Source organism: Lathyrus oleraceus, chromosome 7 (genome assembly GCF_024323335.1).
Source record: "Lathyrus oleraceus cultivar Zhongwan6 chromosome 7, CAAS_Psat_ZW6_1.0, whole genome shotgun sequence".
Classification (NCBI taxonomy): domain Eukaryota; kingdom Viridiplantae; phylum Streptophyta; class Magnoliopsida; order Fabales; family Fabaceae; genus Lathyrus; species Lathyrus oleraceus.
The window spans coordinates 193,163,222-193,185,656 of NC_066585.1; the positions used below are offsets into that span (position 1 = coordinate 193,163,222).

Genomic DNA, 22,435 nt, shown 5'->3' on the forward strand with positions numbered 1-22,435 from the left:
TAAAGTTTGTGAATTTATCATTTGTGGTTTGTGAGTTATGATTTTTTGAATTAGGGTGTGACAATTTGTGTCACACCATTGATGTCCAACTTCATGATTTTCATTACCATGCTTCTTGACCTCCAAATGGATTGAAATTTTGCATGGGCATACTCTTGTATGTCTAGTTGACTTGTGAATTTTCTTGGATTTAATTGAACTATTTTCCATTTGTTTGAGATTTTTCTTCCCTGCCTAGACAAGTGTTGACCTTGTGTGACACATGTTCCCATTTCATTTGTGAAATTCTCATACTTTACTAGATGGACATGAAATTTTGCATGAGATAACTAGACATCCTCATCTTTGCCCTGGTTTTGATCCCATTCATTTATCATACACCATTCTTGACTTATGATTTTTCTAAGTTGATGCATGTTTGGTTGACTTCTATGAGCATGTTCAAAATTGCTTTGACTTTCTGATTTTCATTGACTGCCTTCCACTTGTCCAAATGGGATGAAATTTGACATGCTTACCATGCTATGTGTTAGGAGTGATCATGATTTATTTGGTGATTTTTGGAAAATGTTTAGATTGCTTTTGAGATAAGTCTTGCTGTTGACATCTATGAGCTTCTGTTTGCCATGTTTTGACCTAAATGGTTCATGAAATGATGATGTTGATTGATATGAGTGTGAATCCAATTGGTTGTGTTTCCTAATTGTTTGAACATGATTTGGGATGCTTTCCCTTTGCTGCTCTGATTTTCTCATTCATTTTTGACCCTAGGCTTGCCCTAGTGGTCCTGTTACTCACCTTTGAGCTTGTTTTTTCAGGTTGACCATCAAATGGCCCTTGAGACCAATTCTTTTGATTGAGCTTGCTTAAAAATCATTGTCTAACCTCTTTGTTTTGTAGGTGGCTTGGCTCACATGCCTTAAGCCTTGTGCCTTGCACATCCATTGGCCTCTAATTGACTGTTGGCCTCTGTTTCCTTTCACTTTGTTTGAAGTTGCATACTAACATCTGCTTGACTGTTTCAGGTGCTTTTAGTTGCTTAGTTCCTTGTGAACTTTTTTGCTTTGCTTTGCTTGTATAAGCAATTTGCATTGAGGTATGTCTCTCTTACTCCATGTAGTCTGGAAGACCTGGTCTGTTACTTGGCCAGGCAACTGTCTGAAGTCCTCCTTAAGAGGCAATGTTTGTGGGTGTTTACTTTTGTCCTTGCATAGAGTCAAAGACCTCCTAAGTGAAGAGGCAATTGGTGGAAGGTAGGGATATGCAATCTATCCCCCACTATTCAGTGTGTCATCTGCTTTGCTCACACCACTGTGTTGATGCATTACAGATACAAACCCAAGATCTTGTGCAATTGCACAGTTGAGTCAGTTTTAAATGTGTAGAAGGGTTCCCACTTTCTGAACCCACACATTCTTGTCTTAAGCTCTCCCTAGCCAGGGATAAGAGCTGTGAGGTCTCATCCTCACTTCATCCTTTCATCTGCTTCACCTTAGCCCCTCAATGGCAAGGTTAAGAGCACATTCACCCAGTTCCAGAGGTTTGTTTGTCGAGGTTGATATGACCCCTTGACTAAAACCTAACCCTTGTTTGAGCCACTTGTTTATGTATAGCGTGTGCTATCTGTGCTTGTAGGATTGTTTGACTTGCTTCCTGTGCAAGATAGGATTGTTTGACTTGCTTCCTGTGCAAGATAGGATTGTTTGACTTGCTTCCTGTGCAAGTTAGGATTAGTTTAGACTTGCTTCCTGTGCAAGATAGGATTGTTTGACTTGCTTCCTGTGCAAGTTAGGATTAGTTTAGACTTGCTTCCTGTGCAAGTTAGGTTTTACTTGGCTTGCTTCCTGTGCAAGTTAAGTGCGTGTGGCTTGCTTCCTGTGTGAGCCATGCTTAGGATAGGTTGGCCCTTGTGCCATTTAGCTAGAAACCTTAACTTAGGGATGATTTTGCATGATAACATCTAGGCTCGAGTCGTAGTCTCCCTAGTTGTGTCTCCCTCTGTTATCTGGTTAGGCTAGTCCTTTATCCCTGCGTAGGGGAACTACATCGCCCTGATCTTCATACCAGATGAAGTATGTAGGCAGGAGATTGAGCTGATCTCTCCGGGCGCCCTTTTTCTCTTTTGTGTGTGTTGTCTGACCTTCGCTAGGCTCGAGTCTGTGACTCCTTAGCATTCGCCCTTTTTCTCTTTTGTGTGTGTTGTCTGACCTTCGCTAGGCTCGAGTCTGTGACTCCTTAGCATTCGCCCTTTTTATTTTTTGTGTGTGTTTGACAGTTATAGGCTGAGTCCCCGACTCCCTATCAACCTGTTGTGTTGTTGTGTGCTTGGAAGCTGATGTAAGTCCATCGAGTGGCGTTTGGGTTCCAGTGCGTGTGTTTTTGGTTCGGATGCTGATATAAGTCCATTGATTGGCATTCAGGCTCCATGTTTGCCTTTGCTTTGTTTGTTTGTGTGCGTGTCAGCCGAGCTACGAATGCTCTGATTCTTCTCTCGTCCGAGAAGATACGTATGCATAGGATGCGATATCCTAGCGAGCATGTGTCGTTTCCCCAGTCCGAACTACTTCGACTCTGATGTCTATGCCTGATAGACTAAGTAGGCCCAGGATGCGACATCCTGCCGAGTGCAGCTTCAGTCAGTCTCTTTCGTTTCTTTCAGCCAATATGTGTGAGTATTTGAGCAGTGTTTAGCAACCAATTTCCTTTCTAGTGTGCGTGGATCCCGTAGAGTACTACGGATGCGTAGGGGTGCTAATACCTTCCCTTCGCATAACCGACTCCCGAACCCATTCTCTTTGGTCGCGAGACCATGTTCTTTCCTAGGTTTACTCTGAGCGTTTCCTTTCCCTCTTTTGGGATAAATAACGCACGGTGGCGGCTCTGTTGTTTCTTCTTTTCCCGCCGGTTTTTCGCGCGATGCGACAACAACAAGAAGAACACAACAGGATATTTCTGAAAACCCTAAAAACTAAACATAGAAAATTTCTTAAAATCCTAGAGAGTAATCTAAACTAGTTTTTTGTTAAGAACACTGAACACATAATACTAAAAAAACCAGCAAATCATAAGAAGAAAACTGAAACAGATTTGCCATTCATATAATCATCACACGAAAACAAACAAAGAAGAAAGGTTGAGGAAGAAAACTTATCTGAGACTGTGACGGGTTGCTGGCGACGGACTCGGATCAAAACACTCTTCTTCGCCTGAAATCGTCTTTCCACCTCCTCTGCCATGGTAAGTAGAACGAATCCCCATTATTTCTCTTAAATCGCCACATGCAAAAGCTTAGATTTCGTGTTAAGGGTTTAGGGATCTAGAAGGTTTGAGCTTGGTTTAGGAAATTTTGGGTTCAGATTCAACCTCAGAAGGTCGTATTTAATAAACTAGGTGGCGTTTGGGCAGGGTGACCGGAGAAGAACGGAAGCTCCGTCGTGAGCCGCCGCCTTCGATCGTCTTCTCCGGGAGGAAGGAACTTTTAGGGTTTTTTGCAGAACTCCTTTGGAACGTTCAGAGGTTTGAAGAGAGAGAAAGGATGAGGGAAATGTGGTTACGTTTCCAGTTTTCTTTTTTTTTAAACCGTGTTTTGGTTGGTGAGGTGGCAGTGACAAGTGTCACCAACTTGAGACACTTGTCACCAGAGAGAAGGGGAAGGCATCCGGTTCCCATGCATGAGGGTATAGCGTGTTACCACGCAACCCTTTGTAATCTCCATTCGATCAACAAACCTGGCCAAAACTTTTGATCTGACGGTTTGGAATGGATCCCTGAAGTCAACACGTTTGACTGGGTTGTGGACTGAAGTGGGCCGCCTCTCTCAAGGCTCATGTTCTTTCTGCTATTTATTTTCTTTTTATTCTATTATTTCTTTTTTGCACCCCCACAGTTTAGAATAGAACAATGCTTTGATTTACACTAAATTCTTTGATCATTAGAATAGAACAATGCTTTGATTTATTTATTTTATTTTCGAAACTATAATTATACTATTGTTAATATTATTTTATTTTATTTTCAAAATTATACTATTGTTAATATCTTTTTTATATATATAGTAAATATGTAATTATATTACTATTATTATTATTAATTTCTAAAAGTAAATACACAATTATATGGTTGTTATCATTATTAATATTTAATTATTTGGTTATATTCATTTTTTATTACTATTTATTATTTAATTAAAATAAAATAATTCGTTAAATATTCAATTAATTAATTGATTATAGAATCACAAGTGTCCTTCATAATTTAGATGTTCATTTATCTTGAGGAGTGTATGTGCATGATTTTTTTTATCTATTTGTTTATATCGAACCTTGAGTGTACACGAAATGACATGTTATAATTGTGACAAAATCACGTTGCTTTCATCGATTTTAAAGTAATCCGAGCCGATTTCAAAATAAATCACATAATTCTCGATTCAAGGTCGAGCCCAGTTTCAAAACACCTCTGTAAGTCGATCGCTTGTAAAAGCATCGCCATCAACCTCACATGGCTTACTCTTGGGCCTTCTTACAACGAGACCTATTCGGTTTTAATTAATCGATTAGATGGATTATTCACTAAATAAATTCAATTCATTCACAAAAATGCAAATTTTACAACCTCGATCCGACATCGAAAGTTAAATTAAAATACTTAATCACATCTAAACAACACTTCATTTGAAAATGAAAACGGGGATGGTTTTGAGTTTTCAACTCCTCTCCTCGATTATTTGAATACGAGTTTTCTTACTCGGTTAGTCAAATGGTCGTCATTTGTAATCCATTTAAGTACAAACAAATCGAACCATTTTATAAATAAGAAACGAAAAGGGAGATGACTCTGAGTCTTCAATTTTTCTCCTCGATTATTTGAACACAAGTTCTCTTACTTGGTTAGTCAAATAATTGTCGTTCCTCTACAAACTTCCAAACCCTAATTAAATCAAAACACTTTCAAAATAAGCTAAATGAAAAGGGAGTCGACTTTGAGTTTTCAACTTCACTCCTCAATTGGACGAATACGAGTTCGCTTACTCGGTCAGTCGAACAATTGTCATTTCTCCGCAAACATAATCAAACCACTTTCATAACAAATTGTGCAAAAAGGGAGATGATCTTGAGTCTTCGATTCCTCTCCTCAAATGCTTGGATATGAGTTGTTTTACTCAGTCATTCGAGTATTTGTCGTTCATACTAAAATACATCAATCTTATACAACCTTATTTTCATAAATACTCAGATGAAATAGAGAGTGGTTTAGAGTCTTCTATTCCCTTTCTCGGTTATTAGGATACGAGTTGTCTTACTCGACTATCCGGGTAATCGTCATCCAACCAAAATATCTCAACACATCAAATTTATCTGTCCTCGCCCTCGTGCGATCGAAACCAGTCAAACAAAATATCGAACATATTAATCCAATTTGTCACCCCCGTGTGACCTAAACTCTTTTCAAAAGAACACCATTCAATCCTTTCTAATGCGCATAACAAACTAGTGCTTAAGCCTCCGCCGAGAGTAGACAAGCCAACGTTTAGCCCTTAGGATGCGATCTAAACAGTTGTTCATTAAAAAAAACACCAACCAATCGTAGTTTCCCCGAACTATGAATGCTCTGATTTCCTTATTACACCATAAGGATACGTAGGCAGGAGATTGTTGTATCTTCGCGAGCACACTAATAAAAAACCTCCCCTTTCCCTTTCTGAGGTTCTCATCCATTTCTATTTCTAATAACCTAAAGATAAACAAACAAACATAAATTAACACTCGAAACACACTATTGAACTAAAAGGTTCCCGTTTAGTACAACGGACGTGAGGGGTGCTAATACCTTCCTCTTGCGTAATCCACTCCCGAACCCGAATATGGTTGCGACGACCATTATTCTATTTCCTAAAGGTTTTATCGATATTTTCCTATCCCTTCATTGGGATAAATAAAGTTCGGTGGCGACTCTGTTCGAACATAATTTTTTCCGCGATCATCGCGAGGAATCGTATTTTTCGAGATGCGACAACCACCAAATGAATTGAGAGATAAACCAGAGAAACCCTCTTTGCTATGTAGTCTTTTGAAAACCTCGACAAGATTCTCTTAATTACCAGCAACCTCTAAAGCATTCATAGTCAAAGTAGATACCTCATTGAAACTCTCCTAAGATCGATATATTGACCCTAGAGTATGGGAAGAATGAGTATGCTCATGAAATCATTCATGACTAGGAGACCATACAAATGGTTGGACATGGTTGGGAGCAACAAAGTTAGAGTCTTCTCAAGATGAGGGCCCCCAACTGTTTCCTGCGCAAGAGTAGGTCCCTTAAGAACTTATGACGTCGGAGCCTTAACTTTTTTTAGCCTTAGGAGTCATTTCATTTGTAGCTCTACTTTCCCTTCAATAGGGTACTCATTGGCTAGGTTTTCAGTAGTCTCTACAATTGGCTCCATAAGCCAACCACCAACTGGTCTTTCTTAGTCGATTACCCACCATTTCTAGTGTCACTATGTAAGTTATCAGATGGTGAAATAGTTGTCGAAGGCGTCGTGTACTTAATGCTTGAATAATCTACACGACTTCGTAATTAATTTAGTTGGGGGTGGAAGGCCTTCAAGGTTGGCATTGACAAGCTGCCAAGATGAAGAATTTTTGAATTAGTGCATGGCTTAAAAAGAAAAAATGAGAGTACAAAGAGGTAAGTTACTTAGTCAGTGGTTGGAGGAAGGTAGTGCCACTATTTCTTCTCTTATTAAGAGATGGAAAGTCACTCTCCTTGTTCCCGTCGTCTTAAGAGATTGTCATAGTCTCACGCTTGAACCTCTTTTTCTTCCCAACAGAAGCTTCAACATGGGGTTGTTCGCTCCTGGATGCACAACTTTGGCCTCAACAATATGGATGCTTGCATTTGTTGGTTGTGTTGGTGGAATGAGAGGAGGAGATTGTTGGCCATCATCAATGATGTCAAACTCATTCTCTTTCTGGGGAGACTAACATGGTTTGATAATATTAGGGAAATTAAAGAAAGTTAAGGCAAATAGTAGAGTAGAAGGAATAAACCGGATTCTCTTTGTCAGAGGAATCGTTGACACCATCTCCCAATTGTTTTATCTTTGATGGACCCTGTGGCAGTAAAGGCATTTGCTTCCATTTGACCCTGAGAGGGCAAGTTGGATAAAAACGTCGACATGTAAAGAAAAAACCCTAAAAGAAAGGCTATATTTTTACCTTTAAAGTTTAGTGCTACTGGTGCCTTAAGAACCAACAGTCGATGCCTTTGGATTGGTGGGAACCCCTGTAAAAAGCAGATAAGGACACATTGTAGTTTAATGTCTTTACTATCCGGTTATTTTGTTGTTTGCCTTATCTCTTTCATTTATGTCTTTGTTTTGATTCATTTAGTCTTCTTCATGATTGCATTTCTCATGTTTAGCATGTATAAAACTTTGGTTAGATTTGATCTTGATCTAAATGCTCTTTGATCAAGGTGAAATCTCAAAAAGATTTTGAAAACTTGAAAACTTGAGATTTTACAAGATTGATTCGAATCAGGCGGTTTTACATTGCATTCATGATTCTGATCAAATTGGACAGTAGCTCAATTCAGCAATTTGATCCTGATCAAATATTTCACTTAATCTTGATCACTATTCTAGGAACATATTCTGTCTGATTTGATTCGAATCAAAATTTGTGCATAATTCAAATCAATTTCATTTTTCACAAATCATGTTTGATTCTGTTTGATTTGTTTCAAATCAAACTTTAAACATGATCTGAATCAAATTACTTTTTGCCTAAAAATCCTGTCAGTTATGGGCAATTTGATTCAAATCATTTTTTGTTCTTGATTCGAATCAGAAGGCTTCTGATTTGAATCATGCATTCCCTGATCCGAATCAATTGACATATTTTTCAAATTTTGGGTATTTCTTTCATTTCACTTCATTTTTGCTCATTTGATTCAAATCATATTTTTCTTAATTCGAATCTAACTACCTTTTTTCAACCATTTTGTGTGCTTCATCTCAAGCACATATAAATCATTTCCTATCATCTTTCAAACATAACATTCAATATTTTATTAAGACTTTTCAGTGTGATTTTGTGTGAAAATCATTTTCCTCTATTTTTAGTGTTCAAAGTCTTGCTAATAATTTCTCACATCTTCAACTTCAATTGAGTTTAGATCTTGTCAATTAGAGTTATGAGATTGATTGAAGGAGCCGCGTACTTGAAACTAACTGTTCTTGGAGATCTTGTTGAGTTTTCAGATTGTTAGCAAAAAAGAGGATTTGTCAATCGTGATAACAAATTCCGTTGAAAAGAAGTAGGTTCTTCTCTGCCTTAGTAGTAACTGCGTGGAAAGCTATAGATATGGCGAACTTCTTCTCGGATCTTTGGACAATATCACGCTTAAGGAATTGGTGTTATTGAAAGGTTCAAGAAACGTATTCGAGTAAAGATTACATAGAAGAGTTTGACAAGTTTTCTAGATACAAGTCAAGATCCAAATTAGGAGATTTATTTTCTCAATTGTAAATTGTGGTTTGGTGATTGTAAGAACTCTTGGAAATATTTGTCAAATAACAAGGAACTATGCATGTTCCAATGGGTAACCGTTGAAGAGTGCACGTAGGACAAGTGAGGACGAATACCGAAGCATTATAAATCTCGGTGTCATCTTTCTAACTCTACTCTTGAATTTACATTTAGTAGTGATTGCATGCTAGGTTTTTGAATTCCATCGTTTTATACCATTTTGTTATTGATAGTGATTAATTACGTAAAGCTTAGGTTTTGTTGGAATTGGACAACTAGTCAAGCTATTGTTGTGATTGATAAATCTGAAAAGCAATTAAATTTAACAATCCACATAGAATCAATTGTGTACACTTCTTATGGCTACACAACTTGAGTCAACTCATACCAAACGTTTCATTATTTGCAATCTTTGATATTTGTAAAATGAAATGTGTGTTTGCTTGATCATAATTGATTATACAATTTTCATTTCCCCTTCAAACCTTCTACACACAACTCATTTTGAAAATACTCTGATTTTGGAAAACGGAGGTTGCATTTTTTAAGTTGGCTTTATTCACCCCCTCTAGACTGTTTTTCTACTTCTATATTCACATCTAACGCACATTAGAATCCAAGAAATAAATTAAGTCAATACAAAGCAAGTACCATCTCATATCTGGTCGACAAAGGTTACCATGGTCCCTTAGGAAGGCGAAAGTGTCAACCAAACATTGTTCTATGAGGGTGTGGTCGGGCACATTGACATAATGGATTGCCCACCACTCCTAAAAATATTGAGTGCAGTGATAAGCGAGTGAATAATCGAAGAAACCAAGGAAAGCCTTTTTTCTTCTGCAAAAGTAGTGGCATCTTTCAAGCCATATCTCAGTGGCATTGTCGATGGAAAAGAAGAAGGATTTGACTTTAGGAATGACACACTTACGGAGTAGTTGGCTCAAACAAAACTGTCTGGACACCGGGTTTGGATGGTAAGGAGTGACCCTTAGGCCTGTCTTGGAAGAGGTAAGCCTCAACCACAGAGCCGTGGGACCGAGGCAGACATGGAGAGTGGCATGTGTGTCTTTATCTTCTTGTGGAGATGGAATGGAAATAGGCTTCCTGAACCACTCATGACCACACTGTCAACTAGAAAATAGTGCCATAGTCGAGGTGAAAGTCTTGTACCTATAAAGTGATTGGAAATAATTCTCAAAGACCTCCAAAGAGACAACCTTTCCATCATCGAGAGTGAGGTTTACAAGCCTAAGACCTTCAACCCCCACTTATGGGTTGGGAGGAACGCTGGTCTTGGAGGGGGGGGAGTTCAAAAGTGGCATTAAGCCACAATTGTATAAGCCAACTAGGGCTACCTATCTGAAGGCTGTTGGGATTAATACTTTTCTTCAAGTCTTCACAAGACAACCCCAATGATTTGTATAGGCCAAAAAGGATTAACCTGCTCAGGTAGATTTTCCTCCATTCACGGAGTTGGATGTCTAAAGGGACATACTTATGTGCTATCTAACTAATCGCAGAAGACGTACCCGGAAAGCCAGTAAGTTAGGAAAACAATGAGTTCTTGAGCATCCACTCGATCTGTCGAACCCCGATGGTCCTTTATGAAGGAGCTATAAGTGGTTCTAACGAAGGTAAAACCATGATTTATCTTTTTTTTATGTTAAGAGCTTAAAGGCCTCTCCAGTTGTTCGAAAACCAACTATGGCAACAATGTCGAAGAGGGTGGGAGTTATCATCCCCCACAAGACAGGTGGAACATGTTGGTTGATGTTTCCTAGAAACACGTAGCAAAAATGAGCATGTGGGAATTAGAGCAGACATCATGTTGCCCGTGAATATTGACACACCCTCGTAGAGACAATCTCGGTTTGATGAAGAAACAATCAAGGCCGGATAAGAATATGCAGCGGGCTTGATCGACAAATTGAGAGAAGTCGCCAATGTTTGAGATTTCGCAACCAAGCATAGATCCTCCAAAAGATACAACTCCAAAGTCAAGCCCAGAGAAATGCGAGAGATCTACCTGGTATTAAAGGAAGTGGTTATGCCCACACTACATGGAAAACTACAACTTAATTGGCAGGAGCCATATTGCAAATTCCAAGAGCTCCCTCATGGGGCGTACAAGTTGCAAGAATTGGATGGACAACTCTGGCCTAAAACCTGGAACGCTATCCATCTTAAATATTATTATACTTAAATTGATTATTAGTAATTTCCTAATAGACACCTTGATTATGTACCTGCGAATAATTTCTGAGCATTTATAACCAACAAAGATGTTTTTTCATATGATTGTGTGCTGGATTTCACGACCAAGATCCTTGCTTGCCATTGAGGCCATTTTTTTTACGTTCGACATCATGGTGAAGATGATTGCCGCCCATTGAGGCAATGTTTCTACGCTGGACTTTATGACAAAGATCCTTGTCGCCCATTAAGGCAATATTTTTACACTGGACTTCGTGTCGAAGATTCTTGTCTCCCATTGAAGCAATGTTTCTATGTTGGGCTTCATGATGAAGATCCTTGTCGCACCTTGGGGCAATGTTTAAATATTGGAATTCACGACAAAGATCCTTTCCGCCCCTCAGGGCAATACGAATGAGCTATCCATCGACTCACATGGGGGACTTATAATCTCATTAGTCGATCCATATATAACTTCACATAAAGGACTTAGACTCCCCAGGTTAATTAAAACCTCGCCTGAGTGACTTAGGGTTTCACTTGGCCTATCTATCATGAGAGACTTTTGAGTAACGCTCGATGTCGCACGTGGAACCCGACTACCTCTGAGAGTTGAAACTGGAGTTCGAAAAATGAAGAAAACTTAACTCGTGTGCTTCAGGAGTGCTTTTATGCAACACATATATGGATTATACTTATTCCTTTTAACAAGATGACTCATTTTTACTGTTTGATTTGCATGGATTGAATCTCTTACAAACTTAGGGGAAATGTTATGGAGTTGCACGAAGAACATTGGATGTCAATATTTATGATTTCGTGTTGATCCTCAGTGTCATAAATCAAGCATATCCAATGGTATCACCCGGAGGGAAATTGGATTAAACTCAATTATGATGGTGTGCACAAAAAAAAAATCTAATTTCGCTACAAGATGTGGAGGTTTGCTCAGAGACTCCTGTAGAAATTGAGTGGCAGGTATGCATAGAAAATTGGTTTATGTGATGCTCCCACGATAGAGATGTGAGTGATGTTGCATGAAATTAAGCTAGCTTTGCGGGACAAAATTACAAATATGGTGATCGGAAGTGACTCTAAAGGTCTGATATATATGGTTAACTAATAGATTAAAGACAATCACTACTCCACAATCTTACTTCCTAAAATTAAAAGGATGATTAAGAAGAATTGACACATCAAATTTAATCATATTTGACGGAAAAGAAATCAATGTGCAAATTGAATAACCAATTGAAGTCTTATTTTGAATAATAATGAGTTTCTTATTCTTCCTAATCTCTTATAAAATGAGTTGAATTTAATTTTATCCGATGATAATTATAGAAGTTATTTATTTTAAACATATTTATTAATATTTTAAAATTTTAAGAGAATAATTTCTAGTTGAATATACTAAAAGATAAAAATGACTATAGTTACGACATAGGATAAAAATGACCATAGCTACGACATAGATAAGGAAAAGATAGAGAAAGAAGATAGATGAACGTAGGACTAGGAACAATACGAGTGGTGGAAAATGAAGCAGCAAGATCTCACGTACTAGTAACAAACACAAATGTCTATCTCACTACTTTACTCTGTTGATTATCCGACGTGGCAGTTGAGATTGAGATTCAAGCGCGCGCATCATCAATCAATCATCTATCCATGGCGGTGCCTGCTCCAACCTCACCTCTCTGTCTTCGTCATCTTCACACAAACAACCGCATCTTCCGTCACCAAACCTCATTCCTCACTCCCTCCCGTAACAACAAACTACCTCTAACCGTCGTCGCCATGGCTCCCAAAAACAAGGTACTACGATAAACATCCTCTTTATTATTATTATTATTTTTGAATTTAGTATAATTGAATTGGCGTTGATGGACGTGGAAGGTGAACAAGTACAACGACAACTGGAAGAAAGAATGGTTCGGAGCGGGGATATTCTACGAGGGAAGCGAAGAGGTTGAAGTCGACGTATTCAAGAAAATCGAGAAGAGGAAAGTTTTGAGCAACGTGGAGAAAGCAGGGTTGTTATCCAAAGCTGAGGAGTTAGGCGTAACGCTATCTTCTATTGAGAAGTTAGGTTTGTTTTCCAAGGCGGAAGAGCTTGGTTTACTCAGCTTATTGGAGAAATTCGCCACTGTTTCTCCTTCTGTTTTGGCTTCTCTTTCGCTTCCTGTGCTTGTTGCTGCTGTTGCCGCGGTTGTTCTGATTCCGGATGATTCTACTGCTCTGGTTGTAGTTCAGGCCGTCGTGGCGGCGGTTCTTGGTGTCGGCGCTGTTGGTTTGTTCGCTGGGTCGGTTGTGCTAGGTGGATTGCAAGAGGCTGATTGATTGGTTCAGTATAAACGTTTTTTTACTGTGGTTGTTTTTTATGTAATTACATTGTAGTAATACTTTACTTCATTGTTTTATCAAAATAATAATTTATTTTCTTGTTATAAATGCTAGTAAAAATTAGCGTATTAATATTTTATAATTTAATGTTGACAGTTATTAAGGCGTATTTAGCAAAATAGAAAAACAAATACGCCCACCGTGGGGCTCGAACCCACGACCACAAGGTTAAGAGCCTTGCGCTCTACCAACTGAGCTAGACGGGCTAGTTGCATAACCTTAAATTTTGTTTTATTTCTCTTGAATAATTAAACTGTTAATCATATAGAAAGGTGAGGAAATATAAGGATAATGAATAAATTATTTCTCTTTAATTTACAGTTTTGGAAATTACTCTTGTAATGAAAGTCCTGTGAGAATGGTCAATGTGATGCTCTAATGGATTCTTAACTTCTTTTTATTGTAAGTTTTTTAAGTTGTAAAAAGATTGATAAAGTTTCATAATGATAATGATTAACTTGAAGTGGCAACACAAATGCTACGCACAAATGTTGTGATTCTTGTCACTGGATTGCTTGTTTTAATTTCTGTACCCTTTATATCATAATCATTTATGTTGAAGTAGTATAAATTTGAGTAAATTTACTTTTAGGAGTGAAAAGATCTTATTAGAGTATAAAATTGATCTTAAAGTATGTTGGAGTAAAGTTACTTTGCATCAAAATTGATTTTAGCTTTAAATTGCAATTTAGAAATTTAGCCTCAAATTGTGATTTTTATTCTTATTGTTCAATTTGCTTCTACACGGGATTGTTTTCAATATATAGACGATTTTAAATTCAATAAACTTGCAACCAAAATAATTTTACACAATCATAATGAAAATCAATTTTTTTCACAACACTTTAGAAAAGCAATAAATACTAGGCTATTCTTTAAAAGGAACTTCTTGTTTCTCACAAATGTGTAACTCAGGTGGTAAAATATGGTTATTAAATTAAACCGAACTTATAAAACTAAGTTTGAAATGAAAAAATCACGGCCAAACAACTAGCACTATGATATTCACAAATGAAAATGGATGCTACCAAAATCTAGGGACAACATTCCTAGACTAGAAAATGAGAACACTAAAGAGCTTACTCATAAAATTGACACAAACATAAGCTTTCTAGATAATGATGAAATCAGCAGGAGAGATCTCTTGCAGCAATTGTCCTCTCTTTAACTTCCAACCATCATTGTCAAATCATATAGTACAGTACAATGTTATCTTGAATTTATTGTTCAAAACTAAAGCTAAATAAAGCTGTGTGGAAACACGACCACTTATAAAAACTTCAACATACATAATAAGGTTACAACAATATGATGACAGTCGATAAAAATCGTACTTGGATCGATAAACCGCGGACATACCTCAACTAGATTCTGCACCACAGCGACAAATTTCAGAGAAGTCCTCTTCTTCTTTTGTAATCACCAACTGACAGAGTCAGTACATGCCTCCTGCCATCATTTTCCTTGATTTTAAATCCAACTGTTGCTTCTATTCTTTGTTTTCTTGCCATAAATCCAGCTTGAGCTCCTTGGGCTCCACCGTACTTATGAAGTAATGTTAATGAGATTGGCAGCTCGAAACCGTGCAGCGTGTTTGATTCTGTCCCCTGATCCACTGGAGCACTTGTATCCACCAACTTCCCAGCATCAGCAGCAGCTTCCAAGGCAGCGGCAGTAGCCACCACACCAGACTCCGCAGTTACTGGTACTCCAGTTCCGTTGCTGCCTGCATCAGCAACTACACCAACAGTACCAATATTTCCAGCGGCAGCTTTTTCACCGGGTTTCGCAACATAGTAGTTTCTTGATCTTGTCCACCTCCTTGAAAATGGATCATAACCCGCATCCCCTTCTTTCAAACCGGTTTTTGTCGGCCTCAATTCAGAAGCATTCTTGAAGTTCTCAACCCTGTTTTTTCTGTTCATTTCAGCCAGCTTCAGAGCTTTTGCGTCCTTCACCTTTGTATGTCTCGATGCCTCTAAGTCTACAAGTCTTGTCTTGATCTTCTCCACTTCTGCTTCATCGTTCTTACTTTGTGCTCTATCCAACTCCCTCCTTAGTCGATCCTTCTCAGCAGCAATATTTAGCGGCCTCGACGAGGCGGATTTTTTCTCTTGTATCATCTGCTTCACAGTAGCTGCAGAGTAGACAAATGTAATGGTTTTATGTATAGCTTGTTTTTTTTCTAACACATCCTGTTTGCTTGGCATCCGGCCACCGCTTCGTTCTACTTCCTTCACCCACTGTTTGTATTCCTCTTCAAGTGGAGCAGAGTCACTTACCATAGCCATTTGCCATCTAGCAGCAGAACTTTCATTTCCCCAAACAACATTCAAATACTTGTGTGTAGTTTTGTTCTCTAGCTTATACTGTCGATCAGGGTCCGAGGAATCAACATTTTTCACCATACAGAGACGGTAGATAGGTCCAGTTTTTGATCTACCAATTCCAACTCTTACAAAGCAACCAACTACTAACTCCTCGAAGAAAGGCTCCATCAACCATTTCGCAAGTTTTGACCTGCGGATAGTTATTTCTTTTATATCCTGAAAGGATGGCCCCTCGGATCCAGATAATGCCCTATCATCATCACTGTCGGCAATTCCTCCATCCCCGGTTGATCCTTCATCATCACTGTGAGACCCACTTTCACTATCACTATGGCTTGAGCTACTGAGATTAGCTGATGTGAAAGATTTGCGCTTTGGTGGGGAAAAGTGTCGGGGCCCTGAGCTTCTAGATGCCTCTCTCAATCTACGGTGAGCTTCTGGGTCTTGTTGTTTCAATCGCTTTGCACGCAATTCATTTAATGCTTCATTCTTGGCTGACCTATCAGCAGATCTGGCTGATGCACGCATGCGAGAGGATGACAGCGGGGGAGACTGCTTTCCAGTCATTACTGCCTTTCCTTTCTCACGCTTTGACACTATCTTCCCCAATAAGCTTTTATCGTCCTTTTTCGAAGCCCTATCCGACAAAATCATCTCTCTTTGAAGCTCACTCATTTCAGAAAGCTTTCGCCTGTCGTCTTCATCTTTATAGAGATCATCGCCTATATTTGACTCATCACTTGTATCACCTTCAGGGTCGCTTCGCCCATCATCCGCTTCTTCATGACTTCCCAACTCATCATCTCTGTCGGTCGGGTCTAATCTCTTTTTCAGAGGAATCTGCGGCCCAGATGGCTTTCTGCTCGCATAATTAAGTTCATCATCTGAATCATCATCCCTAGAGTCACTCCCACCATCCGAATAAGAGCCTTCACGCCGTCTCCTCGAAGATGGAAGAGAATGCCGATTTCTCCCAGCTGTACCAGTTCTCCCTGCAGCCTCCAAAAGCAAATTTTCCAAATCTGCCATTGCGGTCTCGAAGACTCCTCAAATCTATTCAACACACATTAAATGTCAATGACCAAACTTAACAATATTATCATTATTTTAACCCATATGACAAGAGTAGATAGGAAAAATATACAGCACCAGTACTCAGTAAGACGCATCAAAGAACAAAAAAAAAAGATTCATTACCATACATGGGAAGATTGGTGAACAAGTTATGTAAATCAATAATCCGCATCACCCTTCTTCTATATCTAGTTTGAACAGTTTCCAAATAAACACATAAAACAATGCATCTAATTAAATGCATAAATGAGACTTCAAATCTTTGCCACACAAGTAGGAATTATGATCCAAAGCTAACAATCCTATATACAACAACTTTGAGCTAAATCAGTTCCCATATTAGCAAATATCATAACTAAAATCAATCAGCAAAAGCAATTTCTCATGTCCCAACAAATTCTTCTCATTACTTTACTTTTCTAATATAAACAAATCATTAAAGTCTCTAATATACTGTTCAAGAACAGCAAGATCTATGTATAAAAAAAGCAAGAAAATTTGAATGAAAGAAAAGACAGATCTGGAAGCTTACTCGTGCAGTGGGAGAGAAGTTCCTCACTTTTGAGTATGTGGAAATGGGTTTGACTTCAAATTTGAAATTGCTTAGAATAAAGAAATTGAGGGTTTTTTTTTCTTGAATTGAATCTTGATCGTTGAAGGTTGAAAATTCTGAGTAGAAAGTTACAATCTTTAAAATCCTATCTATGTTGCTATTTGTTACCACTATCTGAAGCACCCTTTAGAGAGAGAGAGAAAGAGAATAAAGTGACAATTGTTTGAAGCTGGAACCTTCCTTTCCCACTGAGATCTGAAACTAACAATACTTGTTTTGTTTCATTTCATTAAATAAAGCTTATAAAGTGTATATACACATAACACATTTATCTTTTTTAATTTTTTTTTTAAGTTACTTTAAAAGTGTAAAAATATTATTTCAAGACAACTATTTTTTTGTGTGTGATTAATGAAAATGAACTGTGCATTTAATTGGATATAAGTAACTGTTAAAATGTTAAAAAGTTTATTATTAATTCTTAGACAATAATAACAATAATAATAATAATAATAATAATAAACTTTAAAATATTAAGCATTGATTCTAGAATTTTAATTAACCTTTCAGAATATTATTCCTCGTTATCCATCCATAAAATAAGGACAAAAAATACCATTTCAAACACAACTTTCGTTTATTTTTCAATATATCACACAACACGTATGCACACTCTAATGACAATTTAAAACCATAATTGGTCTATGATCAATAAAGAAAAATCATTAGATCCAAATTTTGGATCCTTTACAATTTTATAAAAATCTTAATCTATGATGGATCAGAGTTCTCACCTCAGTGATTTACTATACAACAAAATATTTTTTTCCTATGAAATATTATTATTAGTACCACTACTATTGTGATTTTCTGCATTGTTGTATTTTCTGCAACATCCCTCCAATCCATCGCAGTTGCGCGAAAGAATAACATCGGGCGCCTCCTCGATTTCATCTGCAGGCTAATAATGAAAGCAGTCAAAACAACAAAAGTAAGAAAACTCACCAAACATGATCAAGAAGCAAAAATGTGCAACACTATTCAAGTCTATTATACCTGCCATAGTTCCAGTAGATGCCATAGCAAAAAATTGAAGATCATAACCAAGCAAAAGATCTTTCCTGCCCATGCTCCACAAGAGAGGTATCTAGACATAATTGAAACAGAGTGACTAGTGGATCTCGTTTTACAACTAGATGTTTCTATTACAATCAAATTGGAACTATGAAAGTGTTTACCGTGAGAGACGTTCAAGTAGGTTTTGATCGGAACACTTCAGAGCACGGTCATATACAATTTCGGTCCTTTTGGCAACATCATGCCAGCTATAGAGTTCCCTCATCTAGAGATAATAGATTAATAGACTGAGTACGTAACTAGTTTATCCAGTGAAAGCAAAAGGAAAGGGTCATTTGAACTACAAACTCACTCGATTGTGCATGACTTGAGGATCAATTTTAGGCAGCATAGTTATTGCCCTTTGGATTGCGCGCACCATATCACTTGGATCAGGTTCTGCCAAAACAATCATGTCATCTGGTACAACCTATACCATGGAAGTGAGTCTATATAAACCCCCATATGTTAGCATTCCAAAATCATGGAATTGAAAAGAAATTGGCGTGCATAAGAGAAATTCCCAATGAAAAACTACTACATAAAAAGGCATTTATATATCAAAGAAGAATAGAAAGAAAATCTGTGATACCTACCTCAGGAACACCTCCAACGCGCGTGCTGACTGTTAACAATCCACAGCTAGCAGCCTCTAATATGGCTATGCAAAAAGCTTCTGTTAAGGAACTGTAACAGTGCAAAGATCAGGTAGGACAATAAATACAAAATAAATAATATTCGATACACCTCAGAATGATAAAGTTCATGTCCTTAATATCTTCAAATCAATAACATAGAATCAGAAAAGATGTATTTGTGACTCAATCTAGTTTGGATCAGATATTAACTGTTTGAAGTGGATTCATGACATAGGTCAGCATGCTACGTTAACCAACCAATGGTACCTAAGCAAAAAGTAGAAAGTAGCAACAATCACTAATTATTTTGGGGGTTATTTGGGTGAAATGGTGTCCCTTTGCTCCAGAGGTCATGTTACAAACTGGTGCAAATTTCTTCTTAGATTAACAAGTGTCTGTTAAGTCGACATTATAAACATGCTAGGACGAGAAATGTTGTATAGTAGTGAATGTCAGGCAGAATATAACAATAGCAAAAACAAGTGTAGAAGATCCAACAGATAATTACAAATTTTGACGGAGTATGAATTCATACCCATAAAGTTTAAAGAAAGAACTTTTCCAGAAAGCCAAACCTGTTTAAGAAAATATGCCCAGATATTAGAACAGACCGAACTTGTGAATGTGGCACAGCTCCCAAGAAATCAACTCGATCTTGAAGAGAATTCTTTTCTCTCATCTCTTCCAATCGGACACGCTTAGGCCCATTACCTCCAATAATGAAACGAACCTTCAAATGAGATACATAAATCAGCGTATAACTTTTTGTCAAATGTAAGATTACATGTACATTAGTATCTCTTAAGTGATATCAAATAAGCTTTTGGTAAAAATTATTGTAGAACAAGAGATATGTAACATTGAAAAGGCTAGAACATAAAAGATTCAATAGATATAGCACTAAATGAGTAAAATCTGAAGTTGGGATCGCAGAAAAGTTACGGACTCTAGTTTTTTCAAAAACAGTATGGACTCTAGTTATTTCATGCATTTGACCACAACAGCAGCTTTGAAAAACTTTGACACAGCAGCAAAAGAAGCACAACAACAACAATCCCACTAGGCGGAACTGAAAGGCACCATTGACAATAATTTATGAAACATAAAAATTGCAACTTTTTCTGTCAGGAAAGTACAGCAACAGGACAAAAAGGCAGAGTTTTTCAAGAGGGGCCGAATGTTAAGACCATTATGATGACATCAGACAGAAATCTAGGCATAAAATTTCTTATACTGCATTATGCAAAACAAGCTGACACCTAACAGTGTATAGATCAACTCACATTAGGATTCAATCGGCACACTTCCGGAATGACTTCAACGAGCAAGTCCGCTCCCTTACGGTAAACCAGTCGACTGATAACAACAATAACAATTTCCAATCGGCTAGGACGCTCCAAAGCTGGCTTAAACACAGCAGTATCAACAGCATTCGGTATTACAAAAACCTTCTCCGGCACCAAACCAGATCTCAAAACCGTGTTCTCCTTGCTTGTATGAGAAACACATATAGCTTGACTCACATCTGCCAAGGTAAACTGCAAAACCTTGTTCATGTGAATACTTCCAGAGTCACTAAAACCATTCAGCGAATGATCCGTAAACACAACCTTGTATCCCATGATTCTAGCATGCATAAGGGCCTCATGAGAAAGCGTTGAAAAGGTCTGATGTCCATGCACGATGTTAATTCTTTCTCGAATAAGAATAGTTCTTATAATCGGCAGTGTCCCATACAAAGTTGGAAATGTATTCTGATTAAAGAACGGTCTCCATGGAACATAGTACACTTTCAAACCACCTGTCATGTATCTAACCCCAGACCGTTTTCCGTAAGCATGGGTTACAACCACCACCTGATCATCACCAGTAGTCACATTTTCATTCAAGTCAAAATGAAAAACATCGCAAATTGTTTTCATAAACAGTATATAAGGTCAAATAAGTCAATCCGAAAAGGCAGACCTAGAATGCTTGTACTCGATAAACCCTACTTCAATTTTGCAAGAACAAAATGATAATGTGATACGTAAAGAGTAAGCAAAGTAACAAAGAGAAATAATAGAATGAATATGAAAAGAGTGGGAAAGAAAGAGAGAACCTTGTGGCCTAAGTTGAGCAAGCATTGAGAGAGGTAATAGATGTGATTCTCGACGCCACCGAAGTTGGGATAGAAAAAATCGGAGACCATAAGAATCGAATGCTTTTCACGATCACTCGTCGTCATGAAAACCAAAGGGTTGTTGCAGTGATGATGGGAATGTGGGTGAAATGAAATCGAAAACAAGTGTTGAGAATTGGGTCAGCAATTGAATTTCTTTTATATTTTCCATTTGTGGCGTTTGTTTGTTTTTACATATCAAATATTCAAATTCACTTTCGCGTCATCATCGCTGACATAATTCGACGATTCTGCTTCTTACCCGCGCGTAAGGTAAAGATGTAAAAAACAAATGGGTATTATTATGAGAAAAGGGAGCTTAATTGACTCATTTGAAAAATTCACACGAATGACCATTGATGTCACCTCATTATATAATTAATAAAAAATCTGTATCAGATTTTTTTTTAAATAACATTTTTTTCAATTACAATACTAAAATAATTTATTTTTTAAAATAATTATCGAAATAACCATCTTTCATATAGTATATGGCAGTTGAACTGCCGCATCTATTTTCTAGTTGAACACAAGCGTCAATGATATGAGCGCATGCCTGCAATGAAAATTGTATTCATTGACGCCACATGCAATAACGCATGCATATGAAAGTGTCACATACAATGGCGCATGCATGTGAAGGTCATATGTAGGCACCACATGCAATGCTGCATGCATAGTACTTATATATGTGCGCCAATACATATGACTATTGCTCCACCACTCATCTATAAATACATCATCACCCTCCCATAATTTTTCAGATAAATTTTTACCCTCTCCTTCCATTTTCCTTCAATCTCCTTCATTTTTTTTAAAATGTATGCATATTCATACTTGTGTCCTTATATTCACAAGAGAAATATCGATTTAATCTTTTCAGCAGTTCATCCTCCGATGAAGATCCGATTTTGGAATGTAGATATGTTTGAACATCTTAACAGGACTTTGAATCGTTGGTTAGAGGGACACTTTGTGGATGATGAAAGGATCAGAAGAATTCAATGGTTTGATACGATGTTCAACCAAATGGAGAAATTCGTTTCTGGATCAATATTAAAACTGACAGAGACGTTCACAAGATGATGTATATTTCTCACAAAATTGTTTTGATGGTTGTAATCGTATAGTTATGTTGTTTATTTGTTGTATTTGTTTGTGATGTTATTTTATTTATTGTAGTTTCTTGTGTTGTTGTTTAATTATTGTATTTGTTCTGCTTATCATATGAAATGAATGTTATTTTTAATATAAAGGAAAAGAGTTACAATTAAAATAATCTTGTTGTGCTTGTTCCAACACTGGGACAATTAATACGATTATGCTCATACTGGCAACATGAACTACATAATCTAACCATTTTGTTGCCGTATCCATTTCGATTCGAATACGAGTGTTGTTTGGGCGATCCTTTTTCTTTCTTCGCATTA

General features: G+C 37.5%; 3 protein-coding genes and 1 non-coding gene across 5 annotated transcripts; 1 reads left to right on the forward strand and 3 right to left on the reverse strand.

The window, feature by feature from the left end:
• Positions 1-12,194: 12,194 nt before the first annotated feature.
• On the forward strand, positions 12,195-13,181 carry LOC127100412 (uncharacterized). Its single transcript, XM_051037563.1, has 2 exons — positions 12,195-12,545; positions 12,627-13,181. Exons 1-2 carry the CDS (start codon positions 12,399-12,401, stop codon positions 13,068-13,070), a joined length of 591 nt encoding a protein of 196 aa, XP_050893520.1. The 5' UTR covers positions 12,195-12,398; the 3' UTR covers positions 13,071-13,181.
• Positions 13,182-13,266: 85 nt separating this feature from the next.
• TRNAK-CUU (transfer RNA lysine (anticodon CUU)) lies at positions 13,267-13,339 on the reverse strand. The gene has a single exon. It is a non-coding gene; the product is annotated as a tRNA-Lys (tRNA).
• Positions 13,340-14,224: 885 nt separating this feature from the next.
• LOC127100413 (protein RTF1 homolog) lies at positions 14,225-17,374 on the reverse strand. Its single transcript, XM_051037564.1, has 2 exons — positions 17,070-17,374; positions 14,225-16,516 (listed from the first exon to the last, which is right to left on the reverse strand). Exon 2 carries the CDS (start codon positions 16,490-16,492, stop codon positions 14,525-14,527), a length of 1,968 nt encoding a protein of 655 aa, XP_050893521.1. The 5' UTR covers positions 16,493-16,516; positions 17,070-17,374; the 3' UTR covers positions 14,225-14,524.
• A 334-nt stretch (positions 17,375-17,708) lies between these two features.
• LOC127100415 (phosphatidylinositol N-acetylglucosaminyltransferase subunit A) lies at positions 17,709-21,312 on the reverse strand. 2 transcript variants are annotated; one of them, XM_051037565.1, is made up of 8 exons: positions 20,946-21,312; positions 20,128-20,700; positions 19,420-19,574; positions 18,803-18,893; positions 18,520-18,636; positions 18,329-18,432; positions 18,147-18,237; positions 17,709-18,044 (listed from the first exon to the last, which is right to left on the reverse strand). In XM_051037565.1, the coding sequence occupies exons 1-8, from the start codon at positions 21,069-21,071 to the stop codon at positions 17,886-17,888; spliced, it is 1,416 nt and encodes a 471-aa protein (XP_050893522.1). In that variant the 5' UTR covers positions 21,072-21,312; the 3' UTR covers positions 17,709-17,885. The 2 variants fall into 2 exon arrangements, with proteins under 2 accessions (XP_050893522.1, XP_050893523.1); XM_051037566.1 differs by having other exon boundaries at positions 17,709-18,051; positions 20,946-21,309.
• Positions 21,313-22,435: the final 1,123 nt, after the last annotated feature.